The sequence below is a fragment of the Calidris pugnax genome, unplaced genomic scaffold (genome assembly GCF_001431845.1).
Source record: "Calidris pugnax isolate Ruff unplaced genomic scaffold, ASM143184v1 scaffold41, whole genome shotgun sequence".
Taxonomy (NCBI): Eukaryota; Metazoa; Chordata; class Aves; order Charadriiformes; family Scolopacidae; genus Calidris; species Calidris pugnax.
In genome coordinates this window covers 3,826,708-3,851,184 of record NW_015094509.1, presented here as the reverse complement: position 1 = coordinate 3,851,184, position 24,477 = coordinate 3,826,708, and the positions used below count along the sequence as shown (strand labels likewise).

Below are 24,477 nucleotides of genomic sequence, written 5' to 3'. Positions count from 1 at the left end.
CTAAAAGAGGCTGCCAGGACTAGGTTTTTTTTTTTTTTTTTTTTTTAAACTAGCTCACTTTAGAATTGGATTCCTCAAACTGGTGTTGGAGTGCAGGATTTCCTGTAATTCTTCTGCAAAACAGCCTTTGGGGAAGAAAACACTACCAAGCAAAAGAAAGACATGTGGGCAACAAATTCCAGTTGTCCCAAGTTCCAAGTTTCTCAGAACAATTCTGCCAGAACAAAACTAAGGAATCTTACTTTTTGTATTTTGGAAGCATTTTCTAAAGCTAAGCATACCAAAATTCCTCCATCTCTTCTAGAAGTGAGTACTTGCGATTCAAAAGGCACTGTGATTAAGTTGTGATTTGGAAAAACATGGCTTTTCAGTAATTTCTATTGTCATATACTTTCTAGAAACAAGACTTCAGTGAGGAAAATAGTAGTTCATACAGATCTCTAGTCTTTTTACTGAGAATGAAAAAAAAATGCAGCAATTAGTACCAATTTTACTTGTATCTCTCTTTCCCACAACAGACAACTATTCATCATGTAATAAATGCATACAATGCATTCATTTCTCTTATGTCTTTCTCTGGGCTTTCCATCTAAATTTATACTGGATGTAGCAAACAACCAATCTTGAAGAAGAGAAAAAAAGAGTGAAAATGTCATCAGTTTGTACTGTATTTTTTTTAACATCTACACAAAAGAAAAGAAATAGATTGAATCTCAGTTGACAACCAGATGTATACAACACATGCATTTTCAAAGACCATCTCACTGAAGAGCTATTGCCTGCTTATCCAGAAGTAATCCCATTCTCTGCAGCTGACAGGAGATGAATCTAAGTTCTCACTAGCCTCAGGAAAAATAAGCCTTGTTTCTTACTTTCTCTCTCCATGTCTCTTCTGAATTCAACAGTATGGGACATATTATTAAATGACACCTAACAAAGAAAGCAAAGATTTTTAAAAGTTTGACAAACTTATTAGTTGGTCTAGTGGATTCTCTACCACTGCATGTGTTAAAGATCAGATGTTATGAAACTTACATACAGGTACAGTTATATACAAGCAAGAATTAATTCAAAGAATTTCTACTGTGTAAAAGTTACAAAATAATTTGAGAGATTAAGAGCTTCGAGACCTCTTAAGGAACCTGAAGGTGCATAAATCCATGGGACCTAATGAAATCCTCCACACCTCCTGAGAGAGCTGGCAGATGAAGTTGCTAAGCTGCTTTCCATCATATTTGAGAAATCATGGCAGTCTGGTGAAGTTCCTACAGACGGGAAAAAGGGGAACATAACCCCTATATTTAAAAAAGGAAAAAAAGAAGACCACAAGCCAGTCAGTCTCACCTCTATGCCTGGCAAGATTATGGAACAGATCCTCCTGGAATCTCCTCTAAGGCACATGGAAAATAAGGAGGTGATTGGAGACAGCCAACATGGCTTCACCAAGGGCAAAGTGTGCCTGACAAATTTGGTGGCCTTTTATGATACTGCCACCTGCTTGGTGGACAAGGGCAGAGCAACAGATGTTGTCTACCTGGACTTGTGCAAAGTGTTTACGCTGTCCTGTGGTGACCAGTGCTGTTCAACATCTTTGTTGGAGACATGGACAGTGGGATAAAGTGCACCCTCTGCAAGTTTGCTGATGACACCAAACTCAGTGGCGCAGTTGACACGCTGGAGGGAAGGGATGCCATCCAGAGGGACCTGGACAGGCTGGAGAGGTGGGCTCGTGCAAATCACATGAAGTTCAACCAAGCCAAGTGCAGGGTCCTGCACCTGGGACGTGGCAAAACACAAATACAGGTTGGGTGGAGAATGGCTGGAGAGCAGCTCTGAGGAGAAGGACTCAGGGGTGGTGGGGGATGAGAAGCTCAACATGAGCCGGCAATGTGCTCTGGCAGCCCAGAAACCAACCCCATCCTGGGCTGCATCAAGAGAAGCGTGGCCAGCAGGTCACAGGAGGTGATTCTGCCCCTCTGCTCTGCACTCGTGAGACTCCACCTGGAGCTCTGTGTCCAGCTTTGGAGTCCTCAGCACAGGAAGGACATGGACCTGTTGGAATGGGTCCAGCGGAGGGCTACAAAGATGATCAGAGGGATGGAGCACCTCTCCTGTGAGGACAGGCTGAGAGAGCTGGGGTTGTTCAGCCTGGAGAAGAGAAGGCTCCAGGGAGACCTTAGAGCGGCCTTTTAATACCTGAAGGGAGCTACAGGAGAGCTGGGGAGGGACTCTTTGTCAGCACGTGTAGTGAAAGGAGCAACAGTTTTAAATTGGAAGAGGGGAGATTTAGATTAGATATTAGGAAGAAATTCTTTGCTGTGAGGGTGGTGAGACACTGGAACAGGTTGCCCAGAGAAGCTGTGGCTGCCCCATCCCTGGAGGGGTTCAAGGCCAGGCTGGATGGGGCTTTGAGCAACCTGCTCTAGTGGGAGGTGTCCCTGCCATGGGGACATAGCGGGTTGGAACTAAATGATCTTTATGGTCCCTTACAACCCAAACCATTCTATGATTCTAAGATTCTAATTATGGTCTCTCTTGGCCATATAATACTATTCCAGGTCTCAAAAGATACTGCAGTGACTGTGTCTTACAAAATGAGTATTGAATTCTAGGGTTCAGACAGAAGACCAATTACCAATCTGCACAAAGTATTATCTGGAATATATCAACAGCTAAACTTTTACATTCAGATAGTTATCATGAATCAGCTGCTAAGAAATAGCTGGGTGAATGGTTAGTAACTGGATTAACATCTAATCATGTTAGAGAGAGTGATGAAAATTTTATTGAGGGATAATTGTTCATCATTATTAGGAACAAAATGCCAAATATGGAGAACAATAATTGATAATTAAAAGTTTTTTGCATTTTAAATGTATTTTTTTAAGGATTATATATCCTTTGACACAAAGTGTGATGAACTTAAAATGAGCTGGCTCTTAGTTTGTCTCTTCTGCAGTACCCAGTTTTTGGTACCTCTTGGCCTGCCTGGTCTTTCTAGGTCTGAATCTTCCAAAGACTTCTGCATGAAGTTAATTTGGTGCATCGTCAGCAGTCTTCAGTCTGGTAGAGTTTTACCAGAACTTGTCTCTGATGGTAAAGTCTTCCAGGCATTCTGGCTATTTGCACAACTTCTTTTTTTATTTTAACCCTACATGAGCACGAATGCTACGTAACATGGAGAGGAAAGAACATCCAGGCACCTCTCTGTCTTGTTCAGGTTGAATATGGACACAAATCCCCAGAAGTGTGGAACTGACACCTGTAGGGAGGAACATCCTGTGCCCCTACAGACTAACACTCAGTGTTCAGCACTGTTAAGAGGTGGTTCAGCCTGCCCCAAGGATTTTATTTTCACCTCTAAGAGACAACAGAAGACAAGTATCTATCTCAAATGCAGCTCTCTATTCTAGCCCAAAATCATAACACTGAATTCGGATACTTTTATCTGAATAGATCACATCCTAGATGAAGTTTTGCTCCTGATTGCTAGGGTTAGAGACTTGTGTTAAAGAGGTTACTGTTATTACAGTGCCAGATTATGCCCCTGTCTTGCACCGGGAGTAAAGAAGCATGGATTTTTCTGCTTCACTATGCATTTTGCATAGAAAGAAGGATAAATGGAATTTGTATTACCAAGGGAGTACAGGTGCTGTTCACTCCCTGCGTTTGAGATACAAACTAGAGGTGTGGTTTGCTTCTTTCTGTAGCTGGCTGCTTTCTGAGAAAGGGGAAACAATGCATCATTTTAAGAACCACCTTTCCTTTGTGGGACCTTTCATGGGAAGGCAGCAGCCCTGCACACATACACACAGCTCAACAAACTGTGGTAGTCTTGAGCTCTTAACGTCCTCACACTTCATGTTCCCTTCCCCCACCAAAAGACATAGCAATGAAGAAACACCAAGAAGTCATTAGCTCAGGCATGGCAGAATGAAAAAAGCATAATTAGCCCCTACAGGCAGTATAATGAAAATGTGGAAACAAATCTCTGTCATGAAAGGGAGATGAATGAAAGGCTGTTGTACAGGACCCATCATCAGCAGGCAGCCTGAAGGAATTTAGATTATTTTGACCAACTCTGGCTGCAAGATGCATTAGGGGCACCCGTGTGTTGGTCTAACTGAGACTGAGTCAGCATTTCCTCTGCAAACATTTACTATGATTTAATAGCCTTCTGGTTGTGGTTGTCAGTCTGGGTTAAAACCTCAGATACAGGGCTTGGTACAGGAGCTCATTCTGTGAACAAATGAACTCCCCATTACTCTGGGACTGGGAGAAGCATCTCTCTGACTTAGCAGGTGGGTGTTGGCTTGGGCCTCTCCTCAGAGCACAGCCCTCCTTTGAGGTGGATGAAATAAAGAAGTTAAAGGTAAAAGTAGCACAGAGGCAGGAATTTTCATATTTTCTTTCCTTTTTATTATTATCGTAAAGTTGCAAAAAATAATTCAAGTACATTACAGGTGAATTTCTGTGTAGTTCTGGGAAGAGGCTAAGTCTATTTGCTCTGATTAGACTTCCCAAGAGGAATCCAGTTCAGCGACAAAGTCACATCCAATGGCTACGTGGAGGCAATGTTCATTTACACAGTGGCCACCAGCCTGCTTATCTGGGAAAAAACCCAAACCATAGACATAATGCTTTCTCCTAAGTAGATATCCCCAAATATCATAAAATTAACGGCAGAGTTCTGAAGATTGTGACAAGAACTACAAAAGTAGGAATTTTTTGTGCGTGTGACAACTACTATTAACATAATTGCTATCATTGTCTTTTATTTATTTTCTTGATTTTTATAATTTCAAATTCTCTCCTCAGCCATGCATGCAACCTCTTTTTTAATCTTAAAGTTGAGATTTTCAGGTAATCACTTCCTTACGAGAGTGGAAACTTCAACAAACAACTCAACAGAACAAGTTACAAAGTGGAATAATGAAAGGCAATAATAGAAGTGACTGAATTTGACAAGGAATTTGGACATTTCAAAGCATGAAAACCAAGAGCCGCCCCCAATTTGATGATAATTTAATTTATTTTTCAATAATTTTGAGTTGGTAGAAAGTAGAAATGGCAAGCAATTAATTCAAAAATATATTGAAACAAAATAAAGTTTCTTTATGGTGTAGAAATGGAGATGCATCTCCATCCTGCTTATGCTGATTTGTTGAATTTCCCTGTTCATAACTGACACACATCCTTTTTTTGCTAACTAATTCATACTTCAGAACTTGAAGTAGTTCTTTCATTAGCAGTTAATAGAAAAATTTGGAAGCTACTGATAATTACATGGTAAAATTAACCCTTAAATGCCTATTTCTCATGGGATCTTTTGTCTGCAGTTTATGTTCTTGGTGGAATGAAGTATGGTGTTGTGGACAAATTAAAATGAGAATGAGGAGACATAAGGAATACACAGTTCAGAATGAAAACAGAGTGAGAAAGTTAGGAAACTTAGGAAAATTCAAAAGAAAGAAGCTAAAAGGAAAAGTGAACTTCAGACTCAAAAATAAAATACAGACACTTACCTTTAATATATACATAGTGGTCTACATGTTATAAAATAATGGTACATTTTTCAGAATATGTCACGTTTTAAAATAGATTTTTAGAAAGATGAGTTAATCAATTTATAGATTATATAACTGTTTAAGTGGCTATGAGACTATGAAGATAATTACCATAACATGTGAATCAGTGCACTGATCTATAATTAGGCTAAAATGCGATATTTTTCTGTTTTATGAATTTGATTTTATTTCTGTTATTGAAGTATCACAAAACTTTTATCTTAAAGAAAAATATCTATTATTTACTCAGGGGCTTATATAAGTGGTATAGACAATATTTGAAGTGGTTTCTGACTGAAAGATTGGTGAAAACAAAATAATAGACCAGCTACCTTTCAATGCAACAGTTAACGCCTATGTCTTTTATTATCAATTTTGGTGAGTCAATATAAGAAAAACATACTTCTTCACATTCTTCAAGAAGGAAAATATCCACAACTGCTGACTTTAATGACTAATAAGTACTTTTTTTAACCTTAGATATATATAATGTTGAAACAGGATGTTTATGCTCAACATAATCTCGTGGATTATATTGTATGATACTTGAATATATAAATATAATGTAAATATACATATTCCTACTTACCCAACGGACAGGAAGGGCTCCTTTGATTCAAGTCTGTCAAGTAAATAATAGAAGTTGTAAATATATATATATTAATTGTCTTTTGGAGCATTTATACGATGAATTTAAAACAGCTACTCTCAATATCAAATTTACTTGGTGACCAATACACAATTTAACAACAATACAAAGGCCTGATCCATTATGCTAGAAGCTTAATTTAAAAAAGGTCCCTTTTACCTAACAGAACGTGGTTTAGAAATCAAATATTTCAAAGTAGCAGATCTAAGCCCTTTAAATTTCACAGATTCAGGTGATTTCTGTAGACATTTACAGGGAAAGCTATAGTGGACAAGCAATTCTTTGTCCTTTTTCACATTTTTCATGTAAATTATTTTTTCTTGATGACCATAATTTAGGGAAGATATTGACTTTTTTTTTTTTTTAACTTTAAGCATAAAATTTAGTATAGGTGTGAGAACTTTGCTGATTTGAGGGCTTCCACATCAATTTTTTTTGCTTTCTAGCATTGTCTTTTCATATGACATGGTCACTTCTTCATCACGAGAACTTCTGACACAACCTGTCACAATCAGCCTTGCACTACTGGGTTGGGAGACCCAGAATCACGCCCACTTCTGAAAAGAGTTGTTAAAAGTGTTGTTGTCCAACTCTCTGCTGTTGCTGCTGTCTCTGTGAGGAGCTGCACCACTTTCACACTGTCAGGAGCCTCTTCTACTACTAGTTTCAACCCAAACCGGGCAGATTTTAAAAACCTTGTCTGTTATTTTAATGTATTTCTGCTCCAGGACCTGCAACTGGCTGCCCTTAATTTTGTAGTGTGTCCTGGCTGCAATGAGTTTACTAATATCAACTGCTTGTTAGGACCATTAGCACGTGCCTTTAGGGTCCTTTATGAAAATAATTAAAGCAAATTTACAACTCAATCACTTTGAGGGGTTACATGACATACAAACGATGCAAAAGCTCTCTACTGTGCTAATTTTCACTGAGAGCACTGTGCTAGGAAGAACTGCAGATTGAAATGCCAGGGATTTAATGCCTCTTCATGGCCTTTAAGAAAAGTGTGTTTCTAACAAAGTGAAGTATGTTGTTTCTGGAACTGAACATTTCCTTTGTGGTGGCCCCCCTCCCATATGAAACAAATTCAGTACCCCAACAAAATACCTGAAATCCTGTAAACGGGACTAATTATAACAAAAATAGTGTAAATGATTTGTCAATGTTTTAAGAACGAAACTTTCCTGCAAGTATTCTTTGTAGAAAAAGCTAGTACGCTTGCAAATATTACTTGTTTAGCAAAGGTTTTGTCCAAAAAACTCACAAACTGAGAAATTTTGCAATGAAGAGAGACCTGGCACTATCCTGATGGAAGACATTCTGGTGGATTTTACTTGCAAACAAAAAGTGTGTGGTAGAATGCCCTGTGGACAAAATAGCGCAATTAAAAATCTATTTGAAATCTATTCTCACGATGGAATTCAATTTGATTTAAATAGTGCTGCTCTAGGTTTGACCCCTCTCTAGTATATTTAACTAAATGGTTTTAGATAATTTGCTGCATTACTTTAAATTAATTCAAGCATTCCTCATAGTAATACAATTATCTGTTGGCCTTTTATTTAAAATGGTAATTTAGTATATGGCAGTTTAATATAAAGATTTTAAAACTTCAACACCATATGAAATAACATCCTGTATCATCTTTACCGATGACATCTATCAATATAACTTATAGATTTTTTACCTTTTTCTTTCTAGCCTGCAGTACACCAAATTATCCAGAGATTTGAGAAAGTTTTGCATAATTAAATATGATATCTCAAAAACCATAACCTTAATAAGCTGTGAAAAGGGCTGTCATACACCTTCAGGAAAAATGTTAAAACTGAAATTTTCTTTCTTGCAAAAATGTATCAAGCATACAAGAAATGCTAGGTAACTACTACAGTAAACAAAAGGAATAATGTTTTAATTATATGGGAAGGGTAATGAAGCTGAAGTGAGCGGGATTTTTCTTTCTTTCCTGAAATTATTTTCCCATCAGAAAATTTCAGTTTGTCAAAAAGCCAAGTGAATATACCAGTTTGAATAAGAGAGAGGCAGGCTAATCAGTAGCATGACTGGGACATGGCAGACTGATGTTGTGTTCCCTTTGATTTTCTGAAAGGTCTCACTTTTTTATCTCCATATAATGGTTAAGTTTTTGCAGGAGGAAAAAGGGTTTCTATACTATGCAAATTGCTCAATTAAAATCAGTCACTGTAAACCAAACAGGCATAGGTAATCAATTTATACCCATTGATATGCTATAGTGCCGTCACACTCTGTATTTAAAATAGGGACCCTAGAAACTTCCCATTTAGTATTTTACCCCTTGAAAACTGTTTTGGAGAGACTTTTTACCAGTTCTCATTAATGTATTTCAATATTTTCTTTGCTGCTAAGTTTGCGTGTATCTAAAGTTTGCCAGTTACCTGAATCCTACCTTTGACATGGACTGAACACGTAGATGGACAAATTTTTCAAGGTTTGCAGAAAAACATACAAGGAAACATGATTAGGCTAAAGGCATGTGAATTCCTCTTTGACTTGTAAAAAAACTCATTTAAGGACAGGAAGATCCCAAAGTAAGCTCCATTTGCCTTGTGTTAATTGTCCTGTTGAGATTACAGGCAAGATGGTTTTTCATATCTGAGGCCTGACCCAAGATACATAAATCAAAGTCGTTTCTTGTTAAAGAATCCTCTCCTCTCCTTCCTAAAACCTATTCAAGGAAAAAGTGGATAACATTTCTAACAATACTTGCACTTTACACAAGCAAATAGATTTTAGCCAAGCATTCTCTGAGGTAAGTCATTACGAATCAATATATTCTTCCTTGTGCTGAACATATAATTTCATCTCTAAGGAATTAGTAAAAAAAGGTGGAATTTAAGGCATTTGTTAGGGTTCTTATTGTGATTTTTTAATATAATAAAATTGTTCCCTGAATTCTCCTTCCTTGAATCAGGGAAACTGATGGTCAGGAATCAAATTTTTTTAGATGAGTCACCATTTTGAGTTAGAATCTTCAAATCAGAATTCCCAAGAAGGATAACCTGAACGTGTTGCTGATGTCACATGTTTTCTGTTTGACTGTAAAACACATGAATAAAGACTGCAGCATTTGGGGGGATTGGAAGAGTTAATACTTCTGTCAGGAACCCAGAAGATTCAAGCTTTTCATTCAAGCAATGTAGGAAAGTCAAGCCAACTAAAAAACAGTTTGGACTTCAGTCACTTCATGAATTAGCTGTGTAATTGCGTTTTTCTTTGCATGTTGACTTCGTAGTTTGAAGGTGATAGTCATTAGTGATCAGAAAACATCTTCCTTCAGAAATTTTTAAGCAGTATTTCTCCCATTTTTGTCATCTAATTCCTTTCCCTTTCAAAGCATGTGCATTATAACTTCTGGTAACTCCCAATATTTGTATAAAATACAAACAGGCTTAATAAATACCTCCTAATTTGTAGAACTATTCTTTCATGTAACTTCCACTATCTATTGAGACTGAAATAGCCATTGCTTATGTACACTACATAACCCTTCCTTCCTTCCTTCCTTTCTTCTTGTCCTGTAATAGTTTTCGTGACTTAAAGTAGTTTTAACCAAAGATAATTTTTCTGGACATTAGTACTTTTTTTCAGATAGAATTAGGGAAGAAGCTTATTTTGTCTTCTGAAACTTCCATAAATATAATTATAAACATTGGTAAGTTCTATTAAGAAGCACTGTCATATTCTGCAATAAATAAATGTTAGCTGTATAGAAGACCTAATTTGTCAGTACTGTTTCATAGGCAGAGGGTATGGAGTAATAATTTACAGCTTTGTGTCAACTTTTCCAATTGTTCTTAATAAATGTAATAGGTTCCACTTCCAGCTGGTGGTTGACATTGCAATTGATGACTCTGGTTAGAAAAACAACACAAACTGTATTTTTTCATGGCCATTGTGTAATACCAAATCCTGTATTAATATGAAAATATAAGAGCGCCCTGGGAAGTCCTATTCCACTGAGCTATATGCTTCTGTTATTTGTTGAAACATAAAAATTCTAGTACAAAATAAAATACATCCCTCAAACCATGGATGCAGACTAAAGTACTGCGAGCTCAAAATGTCGTATCTCAGCCCAAACTTACTCCTTTGATATGATAACTTACTTGGTGGGTAGAAGAAGAGACAGGTGAAATTTAGCCTGATTTTTAAAGCTTGTGATATTGCCTTATATGAGAGTCACATATTCAAGCTGGGAAAATATGATCTTATTACCTTAAGGTAAATATACCTTAAGCCAAAAAACGCCAACGTGTCCGTACACAAAGAACTATGCCAACAGCAAAGAGGGGCACATTAAATACCAGGAACACTCAGTGCTATGTTTCATTTGGTTTTCAAATAAAAGATTTGAACAACAAAATAGAGAATATGTGTGTAAAATAGATGACAAAAAGCTGTTTTTTAAACACTGAACGTAATTAAAATCTGAACATTGTTCGATAAATTGGAGAAATAATCTGATATCAGAGTAAAAAAATTAAAAAAAAAATAAAAGATAAGCCCAGTGGGAATTTGAGAACAAAAACTACTTTATGCGAGTATGGAGGATTTGGGATAACTCTCTAGGTGTTGCAAATAAAAAAAAGTTACAAGAGCACAAGACTTGAGATACTGTTTAGTGTGGGGACATACCAAAATGTCTTTCATCAGAGCTGATGAATCCCTCAGGTGCTGCAATGTGACAGCTCTGGGCACAGCATTTTATAACAGGATTGGGGTAGATGGAAACAATCAAAAGGGGTGCAATTAAAAGTTTAAAAGATGAGAAGGAGCTTTAGAGTGATGGAAATGCCATATATAATGCAGAGGTTATTATGTCCTCCAAGTGTCCTCTGTGAAATTGGAACTTCTACCTTGAAAATATCAGCTGGATCTGATGCTTCCAGCTCTGGGGATTCCTACTAGTGATCTAGGAGCCAGAGTTTTTGTCATTTAGATCTTTCTTGCTCCATGACAAGAAGCCTAAAATTTCTGCATATGGAGACCTTAGGGCTATCTGTCTGCAGCAGCTTACTGGAGTCACAGACTACGAAAGTCTGGGACAAATATCAGACGACACAGGAGGAACCAAGTACAAAAGCTACCATTCTAAATAAGCATGTATGTAAGTCGTTGGTGCATCACTCCTGAGAAATAATTTTTGCCATGTAATTCCTTGCTGGTTCCATCTAATTCCCATTTTGCAAGAGGTCTTTAGCATTCAGGAGCTAATCCCTGTCTGCCAAGCACGTCCTAAATTACACAGGTTCTTTCTAACTTGTTCCAGGGGTGTTTCAGGCTAACTTTCAGCCAGTATTAACTGGTGACATGTCCCAATATCCCACTTGAGGCACAGCTAAATTGTATGCTACAGTAAAAATTGATGCTGTCACTCACACAGAAATGCCTTAGGTTTTCCTTTGTTCTGCACTTTTGTTCTTTGGCTCCTCTGAATCATTGCAGTGGCAATGAGCAGTGTCCTTCAATTGGCGCATGCTTCATCTCTTCTACTGTCAAATCATAGGTAATCCAAATCTGATTAAAGGTCACAACTGGAATATTTAAATGTACTAAAACAAAATTTTACTAATTTACTGAAGAATTTATTCTATAAGTAAGCTACTAGGCTAGTAAGCACTCTAGGGATAAACTGAGATTTACTAAAATAAAGTTATCCCTTTGGCTACCAGAGTCTATATGCAGACCTATACATAATTTTTAATATATATATATATATAAAATATGTATTTAGTCCCTTATGAATATATTGCAACACATTATGCATTCTGACTGACAAAAAAGACTGATTTTTTCCTAGTAACTTATGATTTATGAGGAGGTTGATTATTTAACACTGAAAATAACTTAGATCACTTCTTGAAGCATCAGGTTTTCCCCAGCCCATGAGGAAAAATTTGCACCCAAAAGAAGTTAAATGTCCAATGTATCTATAGCTGATGTGGATCTTACACTATCTATTGTCTTGTGATAGTGAAAACTGAAATGATGGTTGGTCCCCAAGGAGACAGGATGGTTGGAGCATTTTCTGTCTATGAGTGCTTGTGCTTACACCAGGGTTTGGTTTGCCCTAATACACTTACTCTGCATTTAATATGCTGCAAGGTGGAGCTGCCTTTATCCTTTTCAGAGTTTTGAAGTTAAAGGAATGGGGTATTTGGCTCAGCATATATTTAATATGATTTTTAAGCATTTTATAAGTCTGGACAAGAAAAAGTATGTGCAGAATTACCAAGTTGTTGTGTTTTTTTAAATTTATCTTTTTATTTAAAAAAAACCCTGCAGAAGTCACCGACTATTGATGCAGTGCATTTTGTTTAGCCAGTTCTACTTAGTGCCTAAACCCATGATAGGGGACTGCTAGGGCACTCTGTGTAGGAAAAGGTTTTCAGGGAACAACCCCATGCAGCCACACCAACCCCCTGCAGCGCTACAGGCTGGGGGAAGTGTGGCTGGAGCTGCCTGGAGGAAAGAGACCTGGGGGTTCTAGTTGACAAACGGCTGAATATGAGCCGGCGTGTGCCCAGGGGGGCAAGAAAGCCAATGGCATCCTGGCTTGTATCAAAAATAGTGTGACCAGCAGAAGTAGGGAGGTGATTGTGCCCCTGTACTCAGCACTGGGGAGGCCACACCTCGAGTGTTGTGTCCAGTTTTGGGCACTTCAATACAAGAGAGATCTGGAGGTGCTGGAGCGAGTGCAGAGGAGGGCAACGAAGCTGGTGAAGGGCCTAGAAGACAAATCATATGAAGAGCAGCTGAAGGAGCTGGGGCTGTTTAGTGTGAGGAAGAGGAGGCTGAGGGGAGACCTCATCACTCTCTACAACTACTTGAAAGGACACTGTAGAGAGGTTGGTGCTGGTCTCTTCTCACAGGTAATTAGTGACAGAACGAGAGGGAACGGCTTCAAGCTCCAACAGGGCAGGTTTAGATTGAACATTAGGAAGGAATTTTTCACCGAAAGAGTGGTCGGGCATTGGAACAGGCTGCCCAGGGAGGGGGTGGAGTCACCATCCCTGGCTGTGTTTAAGGGCCGTTTAGATGGGGTACTGAGGGATATGGTGTAGGGGAGGACTTTGTAGAGTAGGGTAGATGGTTGGACTCGATGATCCCAAGGGTCTCTTCCAACCTCAATGATTCTATGATTCTATGAGCAGAGGATACTGCCTGCAGTACCTGGTGTCATCCTGTCTAACCCGGCACACTGGCACTGTGCAGCCAAGCCAGATGAAATATTGTGGGAGTTTTCAAGATCAGCCAAAGATGAAGCAAGGTTTGACCCTTTTAATTTCTTCTGTGTTACTCTATAAAACAGTTTGGTTGCAGGTGTACATAACATATGACCAAATTTAGCTAGTTCCCTAGCAAAATCTTGTTGCATAATTTGTAAACATCAAAATCTTGTCAAAAGCACAAGTTTCAGGGGCTCCTAGGATTTATTTCTGCATGAGTTCATAGAGCAGATAATCTTTAGCCATCAGTTAGCAGTGTGACTGAATAATCTGGCCAGAATTATCTGTAAAATCTGACAGTTGAAAAACTGAATAAAAGGCAGCTTCCAATACAAGGAGGAAGTGCTTTAAAGAAACTGCCTTTTCCCTGTGCTAATTTTCACATCAGCAAGAGGCTAAATCAGCATATACAAAAGTTGGTTTTCATATACAAGTAAAAATGTACTTTGTCATGTTGGATACTGAGTGCACTGCTGTTATAACACATGGGATGGAAGGGTTTTGGGGTTGTGGTAGGAAAGGGAGGCAAGGGAATAACAGGAAAGGAAATAGTTCCCAATAATCCTCATTAATGTGTGGCACAATTTTAGGCAGCAAGACAAGAGGAAAACACAAAAGCTCCAAGTCATTTGAAGGTTTTATAATAATATAATCTTTTCAGAGAGCTAGAGCTAAAAAATAGTGTTATATCCATCTAATAGGGTTTCAGTAGCTGATTATAGCGTGTACCTGACTACTGTATTTTCCTCTGTGAATCCATAAATTGCAAAGACAACAGAAACATTGGGATGGATTCTCAAAGCTGAGATAAATATTGGTAAGCGTCTTAGTCTGAGAAAAACTAAGTTGTGACTTGGAGATAAATTAATTCAGACTCTACATATGAACACCTTCTTAGATAGCTATAGACTGCAGTTTCTTCCCCCACCACCCAAGAGCAGGTTCCTGAAGCCCACAGAGCGATAAGGAAGCTAAACTGAATTTAATTTTTCCACCACAGCTGTATGATGTTTCCAGTCATGAAGAAATGAATGCACAGTTTCAAAGTGAGATTCTTGCAAGAATCAAGAATAAGAACTGGTTTTCCTTCAGGTAAGAATGGTCCTGACTCTGATCCCTTTCCCAAACTGCAGACATGGTCAATTTGGTATCTTTGTCCAAGTGAGCAGAAGTAACAAACTCTGGAGAATGAAGGTAACTCCATGCCACCACTGTCATTTTTAATTTGTGCTTTCCTGTGATATGCTAATAGTTGCTAAATTTTGCAGAAATCTATGTTCCCAACAAAAGAAAGAATTTTGAAAAAAGAAACAGAGCGGTGTGCTTAGCTATTTTGCTCCAAGTCCTCTTTCTGACAGCTTTAATCATCCTTTGCATGAAGCTGGTGTCACCTGACCCTCTTCTGCTCTGAATCAGAGTAAGAACATTCAGGTCAATATGTACTGGTCTAAAAACGTCTGGAATGAGTTCATCAGGGTGGGTTGAACAAAACAGTGTTGACTGATCTAATGCATGCGATCAATACTACTTTACTGCATGGCTATTTGTAGTCAAAAAGAGATGAAGGTTAATGCAGGCATTGCCTTTGAGGATCCCAAGGGTAGAAGCTTAATCTTCTGTTCCCTCAATGACACTGCTAATGCTTAAAAGTAGTTACAGGAGGAGCACTGCTCTGACAATGTATGATTCGTGTTTGTCATGCCGTTTCCTAGAATAATCTCAGTCTTGCAAGACTGAAAAATGCAACGTACATTTTTATGCCAATGGATATTATAAATTGCTCATTTCCTAGGACTCATAATAAATTCACACATGTTTATGAATACATTTGTTACTTGTCAGTAAAATATCCAGTGCTTTTGCCAGAAGTTCTGGGAATACCAGCAACCTAATCTACCAAAAAGGCATGCAATTTGTAACCTATTCTTTAAAAAATAAAATTACATTTCACATTATGCACCAACAGATCTATCTAAGTATCAGTCCTGGGAGGTAGGATAACATATTTTCAGACAGTATATTCCAAGACTAGAAGGATTCACCAAGAAATCAACTTGTGGTGTAATTCCATTTTTAATAATTCACTGTGTAGTAGTATGTTGTTATTGTCCCTCTGTGCTGCACACAGCACAGCCCTTTGTAATGTGCTATTTGTAATCTTAGTCAGCAATCTATTTTCTCTTAAACTAAATACACTTCCAATCTCTTCCTCTGATATTATTCATAAGAGTTTAAAATACATAAGTTATAGCCTCTCGTTTACACAGTCTTCCTTATTTATTCTCAGAATACTAAATCTATAACCCAGCATCATATTTCTGTTGTGGTTTGTAAGCCACCTAAATTGTGCCCTTGCAGTACATTAGCAGCTCCCAGACTGAATCACAGCCTTCTGTGCAATTAGAGGCATTACATTATGTGAGACCCAATGCCTAATTAGTAGCCCAGAAAGTGGTGCTCTGAAGCACAGCCTTCCCCTGCACCTCTGATTACTGCTGCAATTAAGGGTTTACTTAATTCCTGAAAATGAAGAATCCTGCTCTTTATTTGCCATGTTAGGACAATTCCTTCTCTGTTCTGTGTCATGAACCCTCATGTTCTTATGTTTAAGGCCTCTATAAAGTTAATAAAAAGGTTAAAAAAAAAAAATCTGGTTGCAAAACCAGATACTGTTTCTATGAAGCCTGCTTCACTAAAAGTCAAGTGTGGAAAAACGATCATGGCATCTGTTTCTGACTTTTAAAAATATGTTGCAGGTACTATCCTTTTTCTTTTTAAGCTAACAGAAGCACATTGTCTTTCTGCTAGAACTCACTAAATCCAAATTCTGATTATTTCTTAAATCAAATGTAAGCAGCCATGCAGTAATAAAGGGTGGAAATCTCACATGTAATAGCTGATAGGAACAAGGCTCAGACTGTCAAGATTTAACTGAATGAATGACTAGAAGTACTATTTCTGTTTGCCCTCAGGCAAAGCCATCAGTTCTCTGGATCTTTTAGGAATTTACTTTTGAATTATAAACCAAAGGTTTTCATTTGTATTAGCAGCACAAATTCTTGGATAAGACAGGAGTCATAATAATTGAAATGCCATAAGAAGATTGTGAATATATTTTCTGTTCCACTGTGATATAAACTGATTAAAAACCATGGCAAAAATAAGATGGTTTTACAGTTAGTAACTTTAGCTAGAGTATACTGCTTCGGGTTTCATAGGAGATGAAAAAAGTAAGAAAAAAGATTAAACACCAGGGGGGAGAATAAAAAAAAAAGCAATAGTAAGAGAACAGGCTATTCTTCTCCAAACTTGCTAATCTCTGAGCATGAGTGTTGATTATGGTGTCCAGGCTTTTGTGGAAGAAGACAGCATCAGTCATGTGATACCATATATCATCTTTTGCAAGAGGAAAGGTACCGAGCTAGGAAAAGGGATGAAGCTCCTCTGCAGATGTGTAAGTTGGTGTCACTGGCTTTTTCTTAACAAAGAAAAGAAATAAACTGCTAAAAGACTCTGTAAACCTAAAGAATAACTTGAGGGGAGATGAGAAGAAAGGCAAGTGCTACTCTTTCAGTCCATGCCGAACACACTTCAAAATGGATCTAAGTCAAGCCCATGGTTTAAAAGCTCTGGTGAAGGTGAACAACATGAGAAAAATGTAAAATTTACTGATAACCTGAGAATGAATATCTGCCCTAGTCACTAGAGATAGATTTTGAAAGGGAGTTAGCAGTATTTTTAAAGTAGTGAAGGGGAAGATTTTTTTAAAAAAAGATAAGACAGTTTTGTTGTCCTGGTTGTTACTGGAGTTACCACACAAATTAGGAATAATATGAATGAGTGAACAAATCAAGATGACAAGTGTATTTGATATATTTCAGTATTTTTCCTCTATCTGTGATTTGTCCCCAGAAGCAAAGGCTGCCCTGGGTGTTACTAAGGACTTGAGGTCCCTCTCATTTTCCCCTCTCTAAACTTATCAGGTGCTAGACATTCATGCTCAGGATCATGCGAAAGGGCAAATTTATAGCCCTGAGTGCCTCTCCCAACCTCTCTGAGCACATGGACTTGTTTGTTAAATATCTCTGGGACCAAGTTGATTGTAGTTACACAGATAATTGAGAAACGCAGAGCTGCACGTTGCCTTCCACCAGTAGATGGTTTTTTTTTCTTATTTGACACAGGGCTTTTTCCTTTAAAAAAATATAAACAAAAATTCAGACCAAACTGAATCACTGCATCTGCTGCAGCTTTGTATTTGTGCCTTTTAACATATTTAATATAAATGACAATGCTACTTAAGTTCTTGACACAAGCAAAATTTAGTCTGTTGTGAATTTTAAGTGAGACTTTCAGACTAAATGATCATTTTTTCTGTACAGTAATGACTGCTTCAAATGCAATCATTGAGAACATTCTTTGATGAAATGAATGTAAATAATATCCTACTGGACTTAAAATTATCTCCGTTTAAACATGCCTAGAAACGGTTTATGGAAGCTAGATCTTTTGTCAGGAGAAGAGCTGTAGAGCAACACTCATCTTAGATTCATTTCATTGCACTGAAATAAAATAGCTTATTTCATGAAGGAAGGTAATCAAAGGATTCAAGAAGATAGATTTCCGTAAAAAAGAAGCACTTTGATTCAAAAGAAATATCACATTATATAATTGTAATATGACGTATTCATCAGAAGATTAAGTTCCATAAGCATAAATGATTTTTTTTTTATTCAGTCTGTAGAAAAGTGTAGGAGGCATAATCACAATTTAATGTAAATACAAAGTATAAGAAAATAATTGATATGGTTTATTTTCTGTTGTGTGGACTGTGTCTTTAGCATCTTGTAGGCCAGCAATAAAAATGGACACACAAATGCTTTAAGAAGAAGAAGAGGAAATAAAGAGGCAAGTTGTTGGAAGGCGAGGACAATATTAAATCAAGAAAGATCCTTATACCTGCAGCTATTTTTATTATATGTCAGTGGGTTAAAGCATATTGCTAATACACTGCCAGTGGCACACTACAGCAGCAATTATGCAAAATACTGCAGTATTCAAATAGAATGGTAAATGCTAGTTTGGCACAGAATTTGTTGAGTTTGTTACGCTTTCAATGAGGAATGATCTCAAGAAGCCTCCTACCCTGGAAGAAGCAATCACTTTGCCCATCACTGTGCCTTTCACACTTTCTCCTGAAATGAAGGGCACCCAGAAGTGCTCAGAATAACAGCTCAAAATAATGGAGGGCTCTGAGGACTGAGAGGCAAATGAAACCATACCAAACTCTATAAACGATATCTCAAAATAAATCTGAGAAGCAGAGAGCAAGTAGAGAAAGACTGTAAGCAATTCTTTAAGCTTCTGCTGTAAAATAAAACTGCAAAACCAAAGGAAATGCAAGATGTGTAACGTAATCCAATCCATTTTGTGATGGAGATTATGAAAGCAAAATTTACTGAGGAAACAAATAAAGTATTTTTGTCAAAGAAAACTTTGATATGCCCTGTAAATAAAGGAGCATCTCTTTCCAGTATATTGATATTAGACATTTATAAAAAATAATTTCCTCCAGAGGCCATGGGGATTACAAAATTGTAAAGTAAAGGCTGTTTAATATGGCTAATTAGTAACATGTTAAATCAAGCATGCTGAATATACATTTCAGTTGCATTACATGGAGAAGTGGCTGGGAATGGGAAATGACTGTGGTACCTAACACCCCACAGGGACCACTGAACTCTAAGCCCCAAATTGTAAGACCAGCTTGGAAAGAGCTTGGCCTCAAGGGACACCTTTTCCAGGGCCACCATGTGCTGTAGATTGGTAGTGCTGTGGGATCTTGGCCACCACTAGGTGGGCATCTGGCCGGCGAGAGATGGTTTCACTCAGTATTTCCTGGTTTTGTTAATCTGTCCACTAAATCCATCCTGATAATTGTCTCAGCTGGATGGATACCAGGCTAGGTGACTTCATGCCTAGACAGCAATGGGAATACTGGGAGGAATGGGGCTGGGATAACTCTTCAGTGGGCCTTCAGGAACTCCTCACTGAGCCTTCAAGATTTGGCTCTGGGCCAAGACCAATTTTGTTTATTGTGGCCTGATGAGGAAGCTTGGAGTTTCGCAAGGGTGAAAATAACCCACATGGAGGGAGTTAGTCTTAGCTAAATTGGTCTTGGAAATGTTTACAGGTCAACTACAATCTTAAATTATGTAGAGCAGAGAGTGACTGGATACGTTGACAATGCCAAGTAACTTGCCTTCCTAGTTTTCTTCCAAACTCTAGTCCCCTGCTTTCCTGTGTTACACAAATATTAGTTCACTCCTGGGGGAAGCTGGTCTTTGCCAAACAAACTAGTTTTCTTGGAAAGCAGCTTGGATGTGATCTGGGACAGTTTGCTCCCAACTCCCTCCCAGTTGTGCTGGTATCACCGCGCTAGTTTTGTCTCCCCATGCCCAGTGTGGTCTCCAGCAGGTCGCCCCAGCACCTCACGCAGTGGGATCTGCAGTAGCTGCCCTCATTTTCATGACAATAAAGATCTCACCATTCTGCTAGCCTGCAACACAGTCTCCTCATTATTTCAAGAGACTCAAAAATTGGTGCTCCCTCCGGTCTCCTCAAATTCTCCCATCTTTTTTATTGCTAGAGGGGTGCCCAAGAAGACTTTGAGCGGACCCCCATGTGGACAGCTGCACAGAGGGGATATGGTGGGTCCATCCTGAGGGAAGGCAAGCCACAGACACTGTGTGCACAACCACCCTGCTCTTCCTGTCCTGGGTCTCAGGTCCACTCCTGGAGCAATTGGGGATGGAGCCATTAGCAATCTCCAGCATTAAGAACTAGAAGAGCCTCGTCCAGTTTTAATAACCCCAGCAAAGACCTCCGAAACAGAGAAAAAGCTTTCAAACCACGTATTTTAACACCTCATGTAACATGGTGGTGGACTGAAATGAACAATAAATAGTTAAAATATTCTTTTATGATGTAGAGAAACAGAATACCACTCAGCAGAGTATTTGCAGTTGATTCTACTTTGGTATGTTGGGCCATAAACCCAGAGGAAAAAAAAAAACAGTAAATGGCCTTTCATATGCTGACAAAGAAATGCTTCAGTGAAATACTGATCAAAACACCACTAAATTAAAAAGACAAAGTGTGATCCTTTATTTTACCACAACAATGCTCCCAAAGACACATTGTGTCAGCACCTTTAATCTTCACCTTGTGTTTCAAGGATATGAAGATTAGCCAGTAAAACTAACTTCTGCTGGAGGCTAGACCCAAATAACAAAACTTAAAATAATTTCAAGATGCAGATTTGTCAGGCATTTGGTTCTCTGCAGAAGTGCTGTGCTAAAAAAAGGAAATTCACAACAATTTTGAAACTTCTGGGATTTGGGTCCCCCCTCACATACCGAACAGCAATGCAAACCAGGAGGAGTGCTGCTGGAGCAAACAGCTCTGGTAGGTATAAGCCGATTCCTGAGCACTACCCTAAGCACATCTGTATTTGTTCAATGAGTATGCTTACAGTCAGTAATGTGTTTAGCAGCTTTCTGAAGCAAAGCCTAAATCTTTCTGTTCTCCACGTATTTTTATGGCCTAGTCCAAAGCTGAAGTTATTTTATTATGGATTGGGTGGCCTTGCAATGATATTGACCCGCTTCCACAGCACTCTAACTCCATCCCAGCATGCCTAGACAGTGTCTCTATATACCTCTCAGGTGACCTGTTGCTACTTCAGTCTTTCTATGTCTCTTTTTTATGTTGGGTTTTTTTTTCCTCTTTCCCCTCCACCCAGGAGCATCTTGTTCATCTGTGCAGGCCACCTGCTACCTTTCTTGTTCATCAGGATGAACCATTCTTGAATTTGAAGGAGGTGATCCTTGGAAATCAGAGAGTTCTCCTGGCCCCCTCTTCTCTGTGGGACAGTGTATCATGAGATTATTACAAGGAGTGCAAGTCTGCTTTCCAGTAGTCAAGGGCTGTGATCAATAGGTTCTTCAGCTAGTCAGAATTATGACTATTAAATTGCACTTAAAAAAGAAGAAGAAGTAGTGGAGGTAAATTCTAGTCAAATGGCAAATTTTTTTGCTGACTTCATTAGGTCCATCATGCCTTTTAAATTCTCTGTATTGCTTTTAATTGTGGCCTTTTTTTGATGAACTGTGCCAGCAATGGTAACATCAAAAAGATGTGAAAAGAAGAAGCATAAGGGGAATAATAAACTAGAGAACAAAGGGGAGTCTGTATATGTGAATAACTGCATGTATAAGTTAAGTTGAAGAAGAAATTATGTACGCTTACGTGTCTTGCATTTAGTTATTCCTATAGCTGAAAAAAAAAGATGTGTCTCACATTTAGGCCCATGCTAAATTTCACATAGGTGAGATTAAATTAGATTATTTCCACACAGACTATAAAACTATAAATGATTAAAAAAAGAAGAAATTAGAACCTGAGCTGAGGCATGGCAAAGTATTCTCACATCATTCCAGGCAGAAGTGGATCTAATTTCCTGGACTCATAAACAAATTACATGGATATAAAACATCATAGGCCATTGGTTGCTCTGTATTAATTAGTCATGGGCATGTCTGCTATAAATATGAAGCAGGTTTCTCTTCAGAATTGCAAAGCACTTTGAACAAATTAGAAGCCTCAAGTACTTCACAATAAATAAAATAATGCAATCCTGTGCAACACTCCTACTTGCTCACCTTAAGCCTGTTCTTAAATGTCTCAGATATCAAAAAACACTTTAAAAATCTGTAGCAAAGGAGGCTGACAATAGTTGTTATCCTTAGTATTATGTTAGACACTGTCACTGTTTTTCCAACCCGTTGGATGTCTACCTTGAGACAGCTTCTTCTAGCCAAGTTTCTTGAACATGTTTATGAAAATACCATATGTGGAAAGTGTCAAAGCTTCTTTAAATGAGCATATAGCACAACTACTGTCTCCTTTTTATCCACTAAATTGACTATCCTGACAGAGAAGGAATTTATATTGTTTCAACATAATTACTCCTGATAATCCTATGATTTTTTTACCATCTTATTATCCTGTAGGTGTTGATAAATTACTTAATTCGTTCTAATACATTTCTGGGAATCAAAGCTGGGTTGACCTGATAACTTTCTGGGTCCTCTTCTTCTCAAAAATAGGTCAAATGCCTGCCCAGACCTACTGATTTTCTACCTTATGTGACCTCCATAAATTTTTGAAAACAATCACTATTAGTCCACAAATAGATTCAGCTAGTCCTTTAAACATTCCAGGGTGAATCTCATCATACCATTTCCACTGAATGCATTTATTCAAATGCTGGTTAGTCAATTCTTTTGTTCCATACCCTCTGGCTAAAATTTATTTTCTTAAATAGCAGTCAACTGGCCCTTTGCTAAAGCAAAAGAAGCCTTTTCTGTATCATCTACTACCTGCTCTCCTTTCCTGCTAAGTAACAGCAGTACAAAAAAAGCAGAGGAAGTTACTGTAATGACAATCTTTTTGTTGCCTTTTATACTGTTATGTGCCTTAGCCTTTCTGGCATCCTGTTAGATGACTGCTGTTCTTTTCTACTCTCTTCCAGTCATAGGGTTTTGATTCCACATTTTGTAGTATTCCTTTTCATTTTTCAGGGTGTGAAAGGAACTTGATCCTGCCATATTATTCCTTTATTCTGCTGCTTCCGCTTCAGGACAATTTTCTGTTCTACCTTAAGCTCACTCAATGCAGGATTTTCTGTGCTCCCTTTGTCCCTAAAATTTCTTTCCAAGAGATCCTACTTACCAGTTCTCTGAGCTCATTGAAGGTCGTCCTTTCTGAAATCCATTATCCTATTTCTACTGCTCTCAGTCCTCCCTTTCCACAGTGAATATTTTGAGATTTTTAACCACTCCTTCTCTTAGTCAAAATCAAATCTAAAGTAACCATTTCCCTCTTATGTTTCCCCACGTTGTGGGTCAAGCAGCTAAGCACTCTGGCCAGCAGAGTCACACAGTCACTATCTCACCCCCTTACCATTGTCCTCCATTGGGATGGAGGAGAGAATAGGAAAAGCAAAAGTGAAAAAAACCTCATGGATTGACATATATGTGGTTTAATAAGAGAAGGAAAGAGGGAAAAAAACCAAGATGCAAAGGCAATTGCTTTCCATCACCCACAAGCAGACTGGTGCCCAGGCAGTCTCCAACCAACAGCTACTTTGAAAGGGAACGCCCCCAGTTTTTATTTCTGAGAATGATGTATGATATAGAATATCCTCTTGGCCAGCTTGGGTCAGCTGCCTCAGCTGTATTCCTTCCCAAGGCATTGCTCATGCCCAACCTGTTCATTGGGAAGGCAGCATCAGAAAAAGAGAAAGCCTCGAGGCTGTGCAAACACTGTTCAGCAACTGCCAGAACTGGTGTGCTTTAGTAACAAATCCAAAACACTGCACCCTATGGAATCCTACGAAGAAAGTTAACTCCATTCCAGACAGATCCGGTACCATGTTTTGAAATAAGTAAATATTCTCAACATTGTCAAGAACTTTATGAGCCATTGATCTCCTCACATATTAATATGCTAGCAGATACTGAGATCATGGAAGTTTTCCATTGCCATCAGATGAAGGCTTCAGTTAGTTGCTTGAAAAACCTTCTCATAATCTTCTAGAGAGTTAGTTGTTAGTAGATCCATAAAAGAACACAACCTAGGGTGTTTTTTTCTCTTTAAAGTTCACTCAGAACTTTCTACAGGTCTCTCTCTTAACCCTGTTTTGTGTGTAGAACAAGTACTTATAAGAAATCATTCAGAAGCTAAGAGGTGGAAGTGCACATAAATGCCAGAAACCACAGAACACCTTCAAAAATCTTTTGAAATACTGACATGGGGACACAGTAGACCATGACTACCAGTAATACTTAGAGTTCAACAGCTTGCATTTGAGAGTAATGATAAAACAGGGGTCGTCTTCTCCAAAAGTAATATTCCTATCACTTCA

At 38.3% G+C, this 24,477-nt stretch overlaps 1 protein-coding gene across 5 annotated transcripts in view; it reads right to left on the bottom strand.

The window, feature by feature from the left end:
• Nucleotides 1–24,477, bottom strand: part of RALYL (RALY RNA binding protein-like) — a 429,417-nt gene that overhangs the window by 53,254 nt on the left and 351,686 nt on the right. For all 5 annotated transcript variants that reach the window (XM_014965562.1, XM_014965563.1, XM_014965564.1 and 2 more), the window contains one exon: nucleotides 6,157–6,189. In XM_014965562.1, the coding sequence (XP_014821048.1) occupies nucleotides 6,157–6,189 (33 nt within the window). The remainder of the gene's footprint in view (nucleotides 1–6,156; nucleotides 6,190–24,477) is intronic.